The sequence below is a fragment of the Phyllostomus hastatus genome, unplaced genomic scaffold (genome assembly GCF_019186645.2).
Source record: "Phyllostomus hastatus isolate PE091 unplaced genomic scaffold, TTU_PhHast_1.1 phas_contig_58, whole genome shotgun sequence".
In the NCBI taxonomy this organism is placed as follows: Eukaryota; Metazoa; Chordata; class Mammalia; order Chiroptera; family Phyllostomidae; genus Phyllostomus; species Phyllostomus hastatus.
The window spans coordinates 43,921,721-43,936,571 of NW_025333916.1; the positions used below are offsets into that span (position 1 = coordinate 43,921,721).

Sequence of the window (14,851 nt, forward strand, 5' to 3'; positions counted from 1 at the left end):
AATATTATATTAATTACCGAAATAAAATCCAACAGCCAGGGTTTTTGTGCTTTTTGTCTTTCTTTCTTTTACACTGAACCAAGGTATATAGTGTAAGGAAAAAGTTTTTCAAACAGAATGTGAGGGGCAGGTTGCTGCTGTACCACGTTATCCTGCAGTTCCTCCCACTTGCACTAGGGGGAAGAGTTCTCCCCAAGGGGAGGTCACGGACCCCCTGTACTCCACAGACAGGCTTCATGGGGGTGGGGACTCAACAAACATAACACAAATTCTATGTCTCATCATATTTCCCAGGGAACCCAGAACATACAAAAACAAAATAAAGCCAAAAAAAGAATCAAGAATTTGTCCTGTAGGCAAAACCTAGGTTTTCTTACAGATAAAGGCATTAAACACAGCCCACTGGTCTTTCATCACTGGTTAACCTGCAACTCCTGCAAAAAGTTCTGGCGCCTTCTTACAGGCATGAAGGATTAGAATATATGACAGTCTCACAGTTATAGATTTCATTCTTTAAAAAAAAAGTAAAAATACATATTAATGCATGATTAATTCCTTTGCAGCCCCTTTATCACAGAGAATGTGGTATCACATGTGAGACACTACTTTGAAAAAAACTGCATATTACTATTACACAAGAACATACTTATCACTTTGGCCATTGTAAATAGTTGTTTAAGTTGGCATCCAGAAAGCAGAATGACTTGAAGTCTTACATCCACTGAAGTCTGATAAAGCAAGTTGGCAAAAAGAGGCAAACCCTCACCAATCTAATTTGCTGGAACATTCCAAAACGGTCCTGGATTCACAAAACACCCGCTGGCTTTCAATGAAAGTCACATCAGACTCCCTTAAGTCAACTAAGTTTACTCTGAGCCACTTCAAACCTCAAACTTAAACAGAATTTATTAAATAAACACAACCAAGAAAGGAAAGGGAGCCAAGAAACCACAGCAACTCTGGATGGGGGGGGGGGAGTAGGTTGGGGGGGTGGTTCTCAACTCAACGATTTCAAGTAACTGATGTCCTGCCCTCAATGACCCTAAAAGGGGCATCAGTTTAGTCTTAAAATAGCCATTGTTTGCCCTAGACAATCTTCTGTACATTCAAATTCAAAATCTGCCAAAGACAACGAATATATGATCTTTTGATCTCACCTTCTAGAATTATCTCAAACCCTAAAAGAGCACTTCTTGGTGAGAACTAGAAGCTAGACTCCAAAGGTCCGGCGGACAGAGAACTGGGTGAATGATTAAACCCTTGCCTTCCCCGCTCACACTTCATGAAGCCGTCTCCTCTGGAAGTGTTTGCACCCCTCTCACAGGAAGCCAGCACGTTTTGCAAAGGAAATACCAGACCTTTCTTGAAGAAAGGCACGTCCCAGTTGAACATTTTATTGGGCTTCCTACACCCAGGCAGTCGGGCAAGCAGATGCCCTGGTCGGGCCCCGGAGCCCGCTGCCTCACGTGGGCGCCGCAGGGACAAGGGTGAGCCAGGCACCCACGCAAAAGGAAGCTCACCTTCGCTACCTCCTGGGACAAAGTGGAAACGCGGGGCAAAACAAAACCTGCCTCGGCTTACTCATCCTGAGGCTCCCTCGGGGTGAGGGGGGTTGATTTCAGGCGACTCTCATGAAGTTTCGCCCTCTCGGGTTTAGGGAAAGGTACCAGGCGGGCGCGCGGCACCGTGGGCAGATCCTTCCCTCCCGGGCAACGAAGTCCGAGCAGGAAGATAGCCGACGCCCGGTTCACGGAAAGCAGCCAAAGCCGGGCCACGAACACACTCACCTCGGGGAAGAAGTTGTCCATTGTTCCAGTGCGTTCCCAAACTTGCCAGAGTCGGGTGTCCAGCTCGCGGAAGTCAGCCCAGCAGACCGTCCGGGGAAACCATGCGTGTCACGGCGCGACTCCCAGGAACTCGAGCCCGCGAGGCTCCCCCGCTGCCATCGCCTTATCCCCTTCTCGTCTTTCGCACCTTTTGTTTGCCCAAACCCAATTCTCAACTCATCCGTCCCAAACGCAGCCTTTGTCTCCTCTTCCTCCAAGTTTTTCACTTCTGGGCGCAGCGCAAGCGAGCGAACAGCTGGTGGCACATTCTTCCCCGGGGCTCGTGCGGGGGGGAACGGCTGGGGACTTGGGAGTGTGCCCCCTCCCTCGGAGCTGGGGCCGGAGGCGCAGAGCGCCGGCAGGCGGACAGCGGCCACAAAGCGAGCCCCGAGTCGTTCTCCCCGCGCGAGCGCCGCCGCGATGAGTATTCGGGCGCCGCGGCTCAGCCTGCTCACCGCTGCTAAGAGTCTCGCAGACAGGAGAACACGCCCCGCCCCTCTCCGCTCCTCTGGCCAGACCACGCCCACTAGCCAGCCTAGCCCCGCCCCACAAGGAGCCCAGCCCTCAGTCAACCCCGCCCCGCGTTTCCGCAGGGTCCGGTGAGGCCCAACCACCCTGGCGCACCCTGGCGCGCCCTGGCGCGCCCTGCCCCGCCCCACCCCGCCCCCTCCCGCCTGGCCTCACCTACCGCACGGTCCGGCCCACTCCGCGCCTAGGCATCCAGGGGCTTTGCGGCAGGCGAGGAAGGCGGGGTCCAAGCGGCTCCACTTAAGTCCCAGCCTCCCCACCTAGGGGCGGGCGGGGCAGTTGACTCTTTCCTCTAGTGGTAGAGACCAACTAGTCACTGGGAAGGAGGGGTTGGGGGGATTCTTTTGTGCCTTTGATCTCTAGCAGGTCTTGGAACCCGCTCAACACGGATCTCATTAATGCAGCTCCGCAGATGAGCGACCCCAGGGAAGGAAGCGTGGTCCGCGGAGCTACCCCGGCTGTTGGGCCAGATCAAAGCCAAGGATGGAGGCTAATCAGAATTTCTGGAAGCTGCCTTCTCGTGTTGAGTTTGTTTCCTGCCGTCAGGTTAAGAGACGTTTTTATAGCCGCGGGGAATAGTAGCTTTATAAAGTGGAAGAGGGCGTGGCCAATTGCACCTTTTAAAGTGTAACCTTTTTCTGGACTAAAGGAAACGTAAGAAAATCAGATGAATGAAGAAAGAATCAAACCCACCTGGTAGTGAATCCTGATTTCCTCTACGGTAGGCCCTCGAACTTCAGCGTGCACGGGAAACACGAGAATCTTGTTAAAATGCAGATTGGAATTCAGCAGGGCGAGCGCTGACAGTCTTCATCTCTAATAATCCCTCAAAGAGTGGCACCTGGCCCTGTGCATGTTGTTTGGAGCCTGTCTGTAACAGGGAAATGCAGAACAAAGGTTTAGGAACTTTTGTAACAATTTTAAGATGCTACGGCATCCAAGCGCGTGATCGGTGGACTCTTTGAACCGGGTATAAACCAGTTTGGGTGTTGTCAGACTGAGTCGTGGTGAGTCACATAACTGGCACACCAGGGATTTTGGATTGGTACCTAGCAGATTGGAAACAAAAACGACCGGTTCTCCACCACGAATACTTTGAGACGCGCTCTGTAGGGGATTTGCCAACTGCTACTCATCCTTTAAAGCCCAAGCCAGAAAGTCACATCTTCCAGAAGAAGCCTACCCAGAGATGCCAAGCCATTCATCCCGCTTCCAGCTCCACCTAACAACAGGTGTGGCTTATTCCTAAGACTGTTGAGGAAACTACATGTTGTCAGGGGCTTTTTATTGGTGTCCTACCCATCCTCCACTGGTAATATGGGAGCTCCTTAAGAGAAGGAACTGTGCTTTAAAATTTGTTTTCCCAGGCTTTCTCAAAGAGTGAATGGATCCTTGTGCGAAAATCCAAGCATGTTTGTAACCTACCTCGGAGCAGTTCTCCAGCATTAATATCATGTATTCACTCCACCACCCTCTGGAAAGAATCAAGATGTAAATTAGTGATATTGTGCTATGCTGTTGCACTGCTTCACAGGTTTACACACTTAAGCCACTAAAGATTTTGCCCCATATTGCAAGGAAAGTTAGGATAGAGCCAGGATAAATGCCAGCAATCCCAGGCATCAGCCAAATGAGTCCCATGCCACCGGTGTTCAGATATGGCAGCAGAACAATTACAGGCATTGTAGTATTAATCTGTACAGAACGTTTTTCAAGAGAAATTACCAGGCAGTTTGTTCAAGTGAGTGTGGGGGTGTGGCGTGGTTCCCAGCATCGGCCTGGGCAGTGATTCTGTATTGGGCCACCTTGGCCAAGACACTTTCCAATGTTGGCTCATCAATTGTAGCAAGTGTTCCACACTAATACAACATGTTAGTAACAGAGGAAAGTATGTAAAAGGGGCAGTGAGGGGGTAACAGAACAACTTGCCCTCAATTTTTATGTAAACCTAAAACTACTCAGAAAAGTACTGTTTTAAAAGTCACTTTCCTGTTGATTAAGAAGATATAGTTGATTACCCCCCAACTTGGCTCATATGAAGAATTGTGAGCCAAATCCAATACATAAGGGTGGAACTTTACTAAGTTATTAATTCTTTAAAAAGTTTATACCACCTTTTCAAAATCCCCTGGGTCTGTTAAAAGAGAAAAGCACGACAAAGCAGGATTCTTAATCTCAGGGGTGTGGGCTGGGTGCCTGATAATCTGCATTCTAGTAAGCACCCAAACAGGCAATTCTGAGCGTGAGAATCACTTGTTTATGTTGTCAGAATTCACTGGATTTTCCTTACAAATGAACATTCCCAAAAAAGGTGTACAGATAAACAGAGCAGTAAGGCCATTTGCTGAACAAATAGCGAAGTGAGTGTTATTTTAAACATTCTAAATAGGATATCTAACTTTCACATATTTGGAGCTGAGTCAGTTGTTTAAAGGGGCTGTATAAAACTTAAAAGGGTGTTGACCAATTTGGGCAAAGAAGGGGAATCATTTTAAATCAATAGATTTCTAAGAATATCCACTTTTGCTACCATTTTTAAAAAGTGCTTGCATTCAAGGATCTGTGTAACCCATTGGTCAAAGCCATTTGGGCCAGAACAGTCAAACCCTGCCCTCTGAGAAGTAACAGGGGCTCAAGAATGTTAATGCTCTGATGCAAAGGTCCTTCTCAGTTTTCCTACTTATTTCTCAAAGAAATGGAGTGTTATATTTTCTAAATAAAACATCCCCAAAGAGCTTGAATTACCTTCTCTTATCTGTCTGCATAAATTAATGAACAATTGACAAAAATTTAATATAGGTGGGACCGTTTTGCCACTTTAAGAGAGAATTATGTATGCATTTTTACGAGTGAAGTACTACAATTTCGGTTTTTTGTTTTCCAGCATGTGTTTCTTTTTACTTGAAATGTGCTGTTTTAACTTCCTTTGTGATTTCAAATTGAGTTCCTTTGTTGCTAGTCTGTTGCTTTTTAACAGTTTCTAATCTGGGTGTGTTTAGTGCGCATAGTCTTTTCCCTTACCTTTGTTTTTATAAAGTATTCACCTCTAATTGCTCCAGTCAGAGTAATGGTTTAATTACTAATTATGGAAAGGAAAAGTTCTGGAAGTTTCTTTCACACAAATTAGAAGTTAATAACTGACACAACTATAAAACACCGTTTTTCATGCTAAACTGGACATTTCACCCTTTTAGGTCACTTAATAGTTTTGGATGTTTAAAAATTTACACGTTTGCCTTTTGAACAAAAATTAAGAAATTCTAAAATGTTCTTTAAAGTTTCAGACAAGCATTCCTTTTATTTCGCACAACTTGTGATTCAAAAGTCCTGAAGGAAGTTGTTTTCGTGTGAAGCTACAAATAATTGTGAAAGATTTCTATAGGAAGAATAAAATTGTGGGGTAGTGATATTAGAAATGCTTCACATTGTGATGGAATTAAATACAAAAAAGTATAGAAATAAAGCAAGAACAAGACGCCCCAGATACTAATTTGCTATCGGGCATTTTCCAAACAAGATGGGCTGGGCTAGGAGGAAATTTACCCCATCAGAGAGCACTCAGCGGACAGTGGATTCTGACTCAATCTCAGGCACCTCAAAACTACAATAATGCTTCCTAAATTGAGATCCTACACAAACACAGAACGTTTTCGTGAATTAATCCATTCCCATATAAAGTGGTTGGTGCTGGTCTTGCTGAGTGTGTTAAACAAATGATGTACATCCTGGAGACACTTGGCCAGGAGGTTTTCTGCCTGGAAGGACGATGATCCACAGCTCCCTTTCCTCTCAGTTTCTTTGTATCTCCACGCCCCCACTCTTCGCATACCAGTGGCTGTGAGGCTGACCTTCCAAAGTTACCATCTCTTCGGCTGTTACTGTTGATGATGTTTACCCCTTCCAACCTTGTGCCCTTATTCCTCCCCTTCCTGCATCTTCCTGCTCACGTTATCCAAGCCAACGACTGTGATTGGCTAGTGATTGTCTATTCGACTTGGAAACAGCTGTTTTTTAACCCAATTTCTCCCTAAACTGTTGAGTCGTCTCTCCTCAAACCCCTAACTTTTCACTGTCTACACTTCATTTCCAAGCAATCAGTTCTTAAACTCCTCACAGTCAGATCTCAGCCCTTCATCCCACGCTTTTGAAGATGGCCATGACCTTGAAATAATCAAATTCAATAGTCTTTTCTCAAATTTCTTCCTCCTTGACATTGCCCCACTGTGAAACTCTCCAACTTCTTAGCTTCCAGGACCAGCTTCAAGAGTCTGCAAACTGTAGAGTTAGTTGCACAGGCTCGGAAGGGGCCCCATTCTTGGTTTAATACTCTGTTGTGCTGTCTTAAAATTCTTACTGACTTTTGAGCAACAGGCCCTGCTTTTCTATTCTACACTGGATTTCAAAAAGTATGTCACCACTCCTACCTAGCTTTTCTCATACTGTCCTTGTCTGGTCTCCCATCTCTTCGACCTCTTTCTCTGTCACTTTCACAGGCTCCTCTCCCTCCTTCCTCCCAAATGTGGTCAGTGCTAAGCATGAGTTCTCTTCCCCACTCTTACATTCTCACGTAATTCTCAGTATTTCTGCTGCCCTCTCTTTATAAATTATGCCCAAATCCAGACTCAACTTGATGAAGTCTCCCTCCCTACATTTTCACCCATCTGTTGGATTTCTCCTGGTGGGGTTCTTCTCATCCTATACACCCCCAAACTAAACCTACATGGGAGGCTCAGAGCATCAGTGTTGGTGGCCCAGGTCATGGCAGAGTCACTATGTTTTTGTGGTTAGCTGTGGGACAGCAACTTCCAGCCTACAGAAAAAAAAGCAGGTTTCCTAGATTGGTAGGTAAAACAGCCTCTGCCAAACCGGGCCTGCTCTGTGCTGAGAGTTGTTTCTAGAAGCTTAGCCTAAAGCCCATCCTCCAGGTCTTCCAATGATACTCTCCCCCTTTTTTAGTTTTTAAAATCAATTGTGGTCGTTAAGCCTGTGAAACCTACTTTTGCTGTTTTCGAATGCAAATCAGAAGAAAAGCAACATCTACATACATCATAAGGCAATAATAGAAATATAAAGCAGAAACTAAATTCTATGGGTGGTGAATACCTAAATTTCTAAATTCAGTGCAAGAAAACATATTAAGGGAAAAAACAAAAGTAATAGGTCTGATTACATTTCAATCTTTGATAGAAATTACACAGATATCAGGAAAGGCAAATTACAAGGCAGTTTGAGCATAATGCAAGCCTGACTTTTTACAAGAGGATTTCTTAACAGGTGCAGTTCTGCGCACCGACTCATCACCTACTTTCTCACGTGGGTGTTGAGTTTTAATTTTACGCCTGCCAGAGTGGTTTCTCATACCTTCTCCCTTGTTTTCAGTTAGGACTGCTAAGGGTTCCATAAAGGTGGCTACCTGCTGGTCTCTGATACGACCCTGGGAAAACAATTTGCAAATACACCGAAGTACACAAATCAATATCACAATCAGTAAACAACCAGCAGCTCCAAAAACCCAAATTCTCAAATTAATTCCATCAAACCATGTTTTAGGATTCAGCCAATTAATATTTTCATTAAGGGCTCGAAAAATGTCCTGTTTGGTTAAACGTTGAATGTCCTGCAGCTGATGATGTAACTCCAACTGCAATTTATCAATTTGTCCTTTTAAGTTAGTGGAGAAAGCTCCCCTCAAGCGATGTTGTATATCAGTCCAAGTATGTTGGCTGGAATTCCACTGTAGCGGTGTGACACACAGTCTGGAGAAACCAGGGTCACAGGTTAGGTGTTGACGAATCACGAGAGCGTCCCTGGCGTTCGCCAATCCAGTCCAGTGCTGATTCAACTGCAGAAAGGCGGGTCAGGATCTCCTGATCTATTGAGCCTGTTGGACTAATTCTAAAGTAGCATTGATTAAACCATAAGTGCAACCAGGTGTTAACAAACTGTCGGACTCATAAGGAGAGCAGTGCATTGTTAAATGCTATAATGCCATTTGGATTCATTCATTTTTTTGGTCATATTCTGGAGATAACAGATTTGGAAAGAGTCGGAAGACACAATTAAATCATAACCACTATTAACGACTGATCTTGTTAGATTTATGCAAAGAGACCTTATGTCATCATTCACTCCTTTAGAATGCCAAATTCTGGAGGGATCAGGTAGGGAGAAAAATATAAAGTGTGAAGGAAAATCCTTTTCCTTCTGATATCTACCAGGCTTCTTAAAACTTTCACTTCCACAGACCTTCTGCAACATTCACAAACTCTCTATTCTTTTTCATACACTTTCTGATATCCACCAAGATTGCATCTCCATGTCTTATACCTTCAATTACTAACACACACCACATAATTCTTTCTTAAAACGTTTACTTCCACAGACTTTCTGCAACATTCACAAACCTTCTAATCTTTTTTTCATACACTTTCTGATATTCACCAAGATTGCATTTCCATGCCTTATACCTTCAATTATTAACTAACATCACATAACTTCTTTCCTAAAACATTTACTTTTCCATTTATCTTTACAGTTTCCCATTTACATTCCTAGAGTGTGAAGTTTCAACCTTCCCTGGAATCCTCAATTTTTTTTTCAGAGCAGATACAGAGTAAAATCCATCCTTCTCTGTGGGGGGTGAAGGTGGGGCCTCCGTGATCTGCTCACTCAATTTGCACACCGTTTCACTGTCAGAATCATATTCCTCATCATCTAGCTCTGTTTTCTTTGTCCAAATGAACTCGAGAGAATCCCTGACAAGCCTCCAGGTTACAAAGGTGTGTGCACCAATAGATATACCACTGTTTTGCAAAGATTTCAACCTTTCACCCACTTTTTCCAAAACATCAATGTCTAACGTCCCTCTATCAGGAAATGAAGGACAACATTTTCTTATAGATTGCAAAAAGCTGCACCAAATGCTTTTCTTTCTTATACTTTGTTATACTTTCTTATACTTCCTTATACTTTGCTTCTTTAAGAACTTGTTGTAATATACGCAGAAAAGATTTCTGCCCTTTAGATAAGTTACAACCCGTGTTTACCTTCCTTTCCTTTTTTTTTAAAGAAAAAAGCTTACTTTTATTTACTTTTAATTGGCCAAAACAAATCACCTGATTACTTTTTTCAAGGCAAATCTTTTTTTTCCCCAAACTTGAGAATTAAATTACTATTTACCCAATTATAGGCGGTCGCGAAGAGAGAAACGACCTAGAAAAGAAAGACCTACTTCCCTGAAAATTCAACGCATCCCACGACCAGCCCGAGAAAGAGTTCGGGGTCGTTGGCCCTTACCTGGGCTGTTAGCGCGCAAATCCACCCGAAGTTGATGCGTTGTCCACAGCGACGGCTCGTAGCCGCTGGTTCCAAGTGGTCTCGAACAGGGTCCCACCTCTGTGGTCCCGAATCGCTGCCCCACGTTGGGCGCCAGCTGTTGCGCGTGGGTCACCGGCCAGCAGTGACCACGGCACACTGTGGATGGCTCGACAATACGCGAGAAAAACACACATGCACAGAGACAAACCAGTTTCTGTGGGGAAGTAGGGACAGAATGGCCACCCCCCCTAGTGGGGAGCGCGCTGATTTACCATCCATACCTGCTTTTATTAGGCTCATTTTGCATAATAACTCAGGTAACATACAATACTCATTAGGGGAAGTAAGGAATATATAAAACAAAGAACTCTGCCGGTCTATTGAGTTGGGGGGTCAAAGAGCTGTAAGGCTGAGGAACAAACTAGCTTCCTCCTAAGACCCTCCTCATTCAACTAAGAGCATTCTTGGACAAAGAAGGTTTCACAGTAATTTACATGTTCTTTCTTAGGCCTGATCACCCCCGGGAAATCCGCACTTCCCAGTACCGAGCTGTACTTCCCCGTCATTGTTTCAGGCTTAGGTGGAGCGCGGGAACTAAAGCCACCGAGAGATAAGGAGATTTTCTTCCGGACGCTGAGAACTCAGACTTTGTCAGGAGTGAGGGTCCATCACCCCCCTTTTGCTGCAGCCCCCCAAGTCCTTCTTTTGGGGGGCCTCCCAAAGTGATCGTGCCTGGCTTGGGTTGTTCCCCCCGTGGGGAATCTTACCCATCTTTGGCTAACCGACCAAGCTTTTCTGGGGTTCAGCAACAGAAACAGCATTACTGCCAGGGAGATAAGCCTTTTTTTCTCCTTGCCGGCTCACGGTTCCAAGGGCGTTCCCTTAGCTTTAGCCTAGGCGGGGGTCTCAGCTTCTAATACCAGTCAGGGCGGTTCCCAACAATACTCCTCTCGTTTAAGTTCTCTGATTTTGTTGTCTGAAGCTTGCCAATACCTTAGGAGGACTGACACCCTCAGAGTAAAGAACTTGGGTCACTCTGCTTGGGGCTGTCTTCCTTAAAGTGATCTAAGTCCCATTTGGTGCTGGGACTGGCTAGGGCTAGTAGTGTCATCCAGGGAGGCCACACCAGACCCAGATCAGGTCTTGTGCAGGCTTTGCTCTCTGTCTTTCCCCTTTGGGGCAGTCACTAACCTTCTGTCATGCACATGTGTCTTCCAAAAGTCCAGAATGGCATTTACTGGGGTCCTCATGGAGCTTATGGAGGAACCTCAGTGCCTGGAGGACAGCCACTTGGATTTTTCTGCTGGCCAATGCAGTGTGTTTTTCATAGGATCGTGAGACATTGGGCCACCAGAACAATGCCGACAAGCTGATTCTCAATAACTTTCCCTCACCTCAGACAGAGGCAGACTGCAGTACTCTTTGCCACCAACAGTCCCTTATGGAGGGACTGTCGGGCTTAGCCACGTGTGTGGACTCCCGAGCCATGCCTCACCTGTGTGTTCTGGCGAGCAGTGGTACTGCTGGGACCCACAGCACGTTTGAGCTGTGGGGAGGTGACAGGCATCTTTACTCTGTAGCCCCCACTCCAGGCACACAGGACAGTCATCCTACTCCCTTCACTGGCTCTGAGCCTCGTGTCAGATGATCTTCCCAGCTGAACTGCACCCATCTCCTCTTTGGAGACAGTTGTGCTGCATTGACAACCAGCCCTTCCAGGCAACCCTCTCTTGACTCCATTCAATATGGTGTCTTTACTATTGTGCTGTTGGCCCTTAACCTCAGCCAGATGAGAAATGAACATGTCTTGCATGAAGGGGACAGCTCTTCCCACTCCACTCATGGTCCTTCCCTCACTTCCCCATAGGTGGTGGTGCTGGAAAGCCAGGTACAGTCAACCTGAAATAACCATGTGCTCAGAATGCCGTGACTGCAGCCTGCAGAGTCCCAGAGAAACTATAACGGGGAGATGTGCTGTTCAATTGCTGTGCTACAAAATTCTCAATGGTGAATTTCTCAAAAGTTTATTATTCAATTACTGTTGGCATACAATATTAGTTTCAGGTGTATCACACAGTGATTAGACAGTTATATACCTTAGGAAGTGATCACTTGGGTAAGCCTAATACTCACCAGGCCCAGAAATGAATTATCATTCACGTCTTCCTGCCTACTCTGGGTTGGACTTGCATTTGTGGCCATGATTAACAAAGCACTGTGACAGCCTTTGAGAGTGTCACTGGCAGCCAGTTCCCTAGGCCCCTGCTGGACAGAACAGTGTCATAACCGATGTGGTGAACATGAAGTGGAATTCAGAAACTGCAGAGGTATGAATTTCTGTGTTGTTTAATGCAAACAGGTTCTGAAGAGCCATGGCATTGTGAATAATGACAGTTTCCCTACCTTTTCCTCGTGGCGTGAGATAGAAAGTAGCCACACGTGTCACATTTGACAAAAGGAACCTGAGGAGATGTTTCCCGAACATGACCCAGAAAAGCTGGTGCTTAGACCCTAAGAAGAATCTTTATCTACACTGGTTGGAATGAACAAACACCCAAGGACTTCTTAAATACGCATGGAGGAGTCACCTCACATGGGCTCATGAATTTTGTAATATATTTTAATTAAATCATTTCTATACGCAGGGGTCCCACACACCCTATGGGAAGCCCTGAAGAATAATACATAACGCCAAAGGCCAGCATACAAGGGAGAAGCTTGGGGATGGGACTCAGACATGGGGTCGAGTATACGCAAACTCCCTTCAGCAACCCAGCAAGGCCTTGTTTTTGCAGCTGAAGTGGCCCAAAATCACCATGATTGCTTTTGCCTCTTTAATGAGTTAGGAATATGTTTGGATTGTTTTTCCCCCTAAAGTTTCCATTAAATGCCAGTGTGCTGCTGCTGGAAGTATGAGGGAAGAAATCAGGTGAAGGCAGAGAGTAGTTTCTGTAAGAATGCCCAGCACAGAGTGGTTTAGAATAGTCAGGGCCCCCGCGCACAGCACCAGAGCCTCTCGACGGGACACTGGTTGAGTGAATCGCGGTAACTGCGTAGCAGCACACGCTTTGCGTCGGTTGTCTGTTTTGGTGTACAAGCCACCTAAAACAAAGTGGCTTCAGGCAACAATGGCTTATTGTTCCTCACAACTCGGTGGCTTGACTGGACTTGACTGCGCTTGACGGCTGCTGATGTCAAGCGGGCTGTCTCGGGCAGCTGCAGGCGGACGGGCGCTCAGCTGTGGCTGAGGATGGGACAGGGCCTTCCCCACACGGCCGGAACCTGGCTGGGGCCGGCAGGACAGCTGGGCTGCTCTCTCCACGTGTCTCTCATCACCCTGCGGAAGTCTCAGGATTCCATTCACAGTTTGTTCGTTGGCATTTAGTACATCAGCAATGTTGTGCAACCATCTATCTAGTTTCAGAATATTTTTATCGCCCCCAAAGTAATCCCATACCCATTAAACAGCTACCCAGATTCCTGCCTGCTGCTAGCCTCTGGCGACCACTAATTTGCTTTCTGTCTTTATGGATTTGCCTATTCTGGACATTTCATACAAATGGAGTCATACATACCTTTGGTGACTGGCTTCTTTAATTCAGTGTAATGTTTTCAATGTATTAGTACTGCATTTCTTTCTATGGCTGAATACTTTCCCACTGTATGGATGGACTATATTTTGTTCATCCATTTGTCAGTTGATGGACAGTATGGTTGTTTCCACTTTTTGGCTATGGTGAATAGTGCCACTGTGAACATTCACATACCTGTTTTCAATTCTCTTGAATCCATATCTGGGAGTGGAATTTCTGGGTCAAATGGTAATTCTATGTTTAGCTTTCTGAGGAACCAGCAAACTACTCCTCTGTGGCCATTTTTGATACTATCCATATTTACTGATGTGCAGATAGGAATAAATAAAAGTTACAGAATGATATGTTTCATTGTATGTCATAGACATTTAAAACAAACAGTGGTTTAAGGCAGACATGTTTATTTTCCCTCATAAACATGGCCTGGAGGCCTGGGATGTTCCAGAGCATCTTCGGGGATGCTGACGTCTTCCAGCTCTCTCTCTGTGGTTGGGCCACGGCGGCTCTCAGCCTTGCAGTTGGAGAAGGAAGCCTCAGCTTCCTGGGCAGCAGAAAGCAGTGAGGAATGACGGCCGACCAGGGTGTGTGTGCATGTGTGTGTGTGTGTGTGTGTTGTGGTGGCAGGAGATGTTGGGAGGGAAGGGACAAAGAGCAGGGCTGATGTCTCTTAAGGCAGATTCCCAGAACTTAGTCATCAACTAAGGAATACTGAGAAATGTAATATCCATTCTGGGTTCTCCCTTACCCAGTGAAAAATCACTTGCAGGAAGGAAAGGATAGATACTACGGAACAGCTGTCTGTCTCTTCTCAGGTGATAAAATTAATTGTGTAGAAAGCTTTGAAGAAGAAAGCAAAAATGTTAAATAGTTGTTATCTCTAGATAACAAGGACAAGGACAATCAAAAAGTTCTTTTGGGGCCCTGGCTGGGTAGCTCAGTTGGTTAGAGCGTCATCTCAATACCAAGGTTACCACTTCTATCCCCAGTTAGGGCACCTACAAGAACCAACCAGTGAGTGCACGGATGGGTGAAACAACAGATCAGCGTTTCTCTCTCCCCGAAACCCAAGTGCTCTAGCATGTTCCTGAATGTGGAGACAGGGCCTTTAGAAGGTGATAAAGTTAAAGTGAGGCCACTAAGGTAGGCCCTAATCCATTCTGATTATTCCCTATAAGAAGAGAAAATTTGGACACACAAGGAGACACCAGGGAAGCATGCACAGAGGACATGCATGTGAGGACACAGTGAGAAGGCGGCCATCCGCAAGCCAAGGAAAAGGGCCTTAGGAGAAACCAAACCTGCCAATGCTTTGATCTTGGACTTCTAGACATTAGAATTGTGAGAAAAATCAGTGTGCTGTTTAAGCTCCCAGTCTGGTGTACTTTGTTACGGCCGTGCTGGCCAGCTAATACAGGAACTGGGGGAAAATCCCAGAAAGCTGCACATGAACCAGGGTTCAGTGGATGAGCAGGAGTCCACCAGATGGAGAAGAGGGAAAAGGCACATTCTAGGCAAAGAACACATGGGATGACCCAGAGGTATGGAAAGCATTTTCAGTAATGGATGCCAAAAATAGTCGGGGGTGGG

The 14,851-nt window shown here is 45.6% G+C and overlaps 1 protein-coding gene across 2 annotated transcripts in view; it reads right to left on the bottom strand.

Annotated features, from left to right (window-relative positions):
* The window catches only part of MYO10 (myosin X), a 191,653-nt gene extending 189,353 nt beyond the window's left edge, over positions 1-2,300 (bottom strand). For both annotated transcript variants that reach the window (XM_045847792.1, XM_045847791.1), the window contains exon 1: positions 1,788-2,300. In XM_045847792.1, the coding sequence (XP_045703748.1) occupies positions 1,788-1,808 (21 nt within the window). In that variant the 5' untranslated portion in view covers positions 1,809-2,300. The remainder of the gene's footprint in view (positions 1-1,787) is intronic.
* Between the last annotated feature and the right edge of the window lie 12,551 nt (positions 2,301-14,851).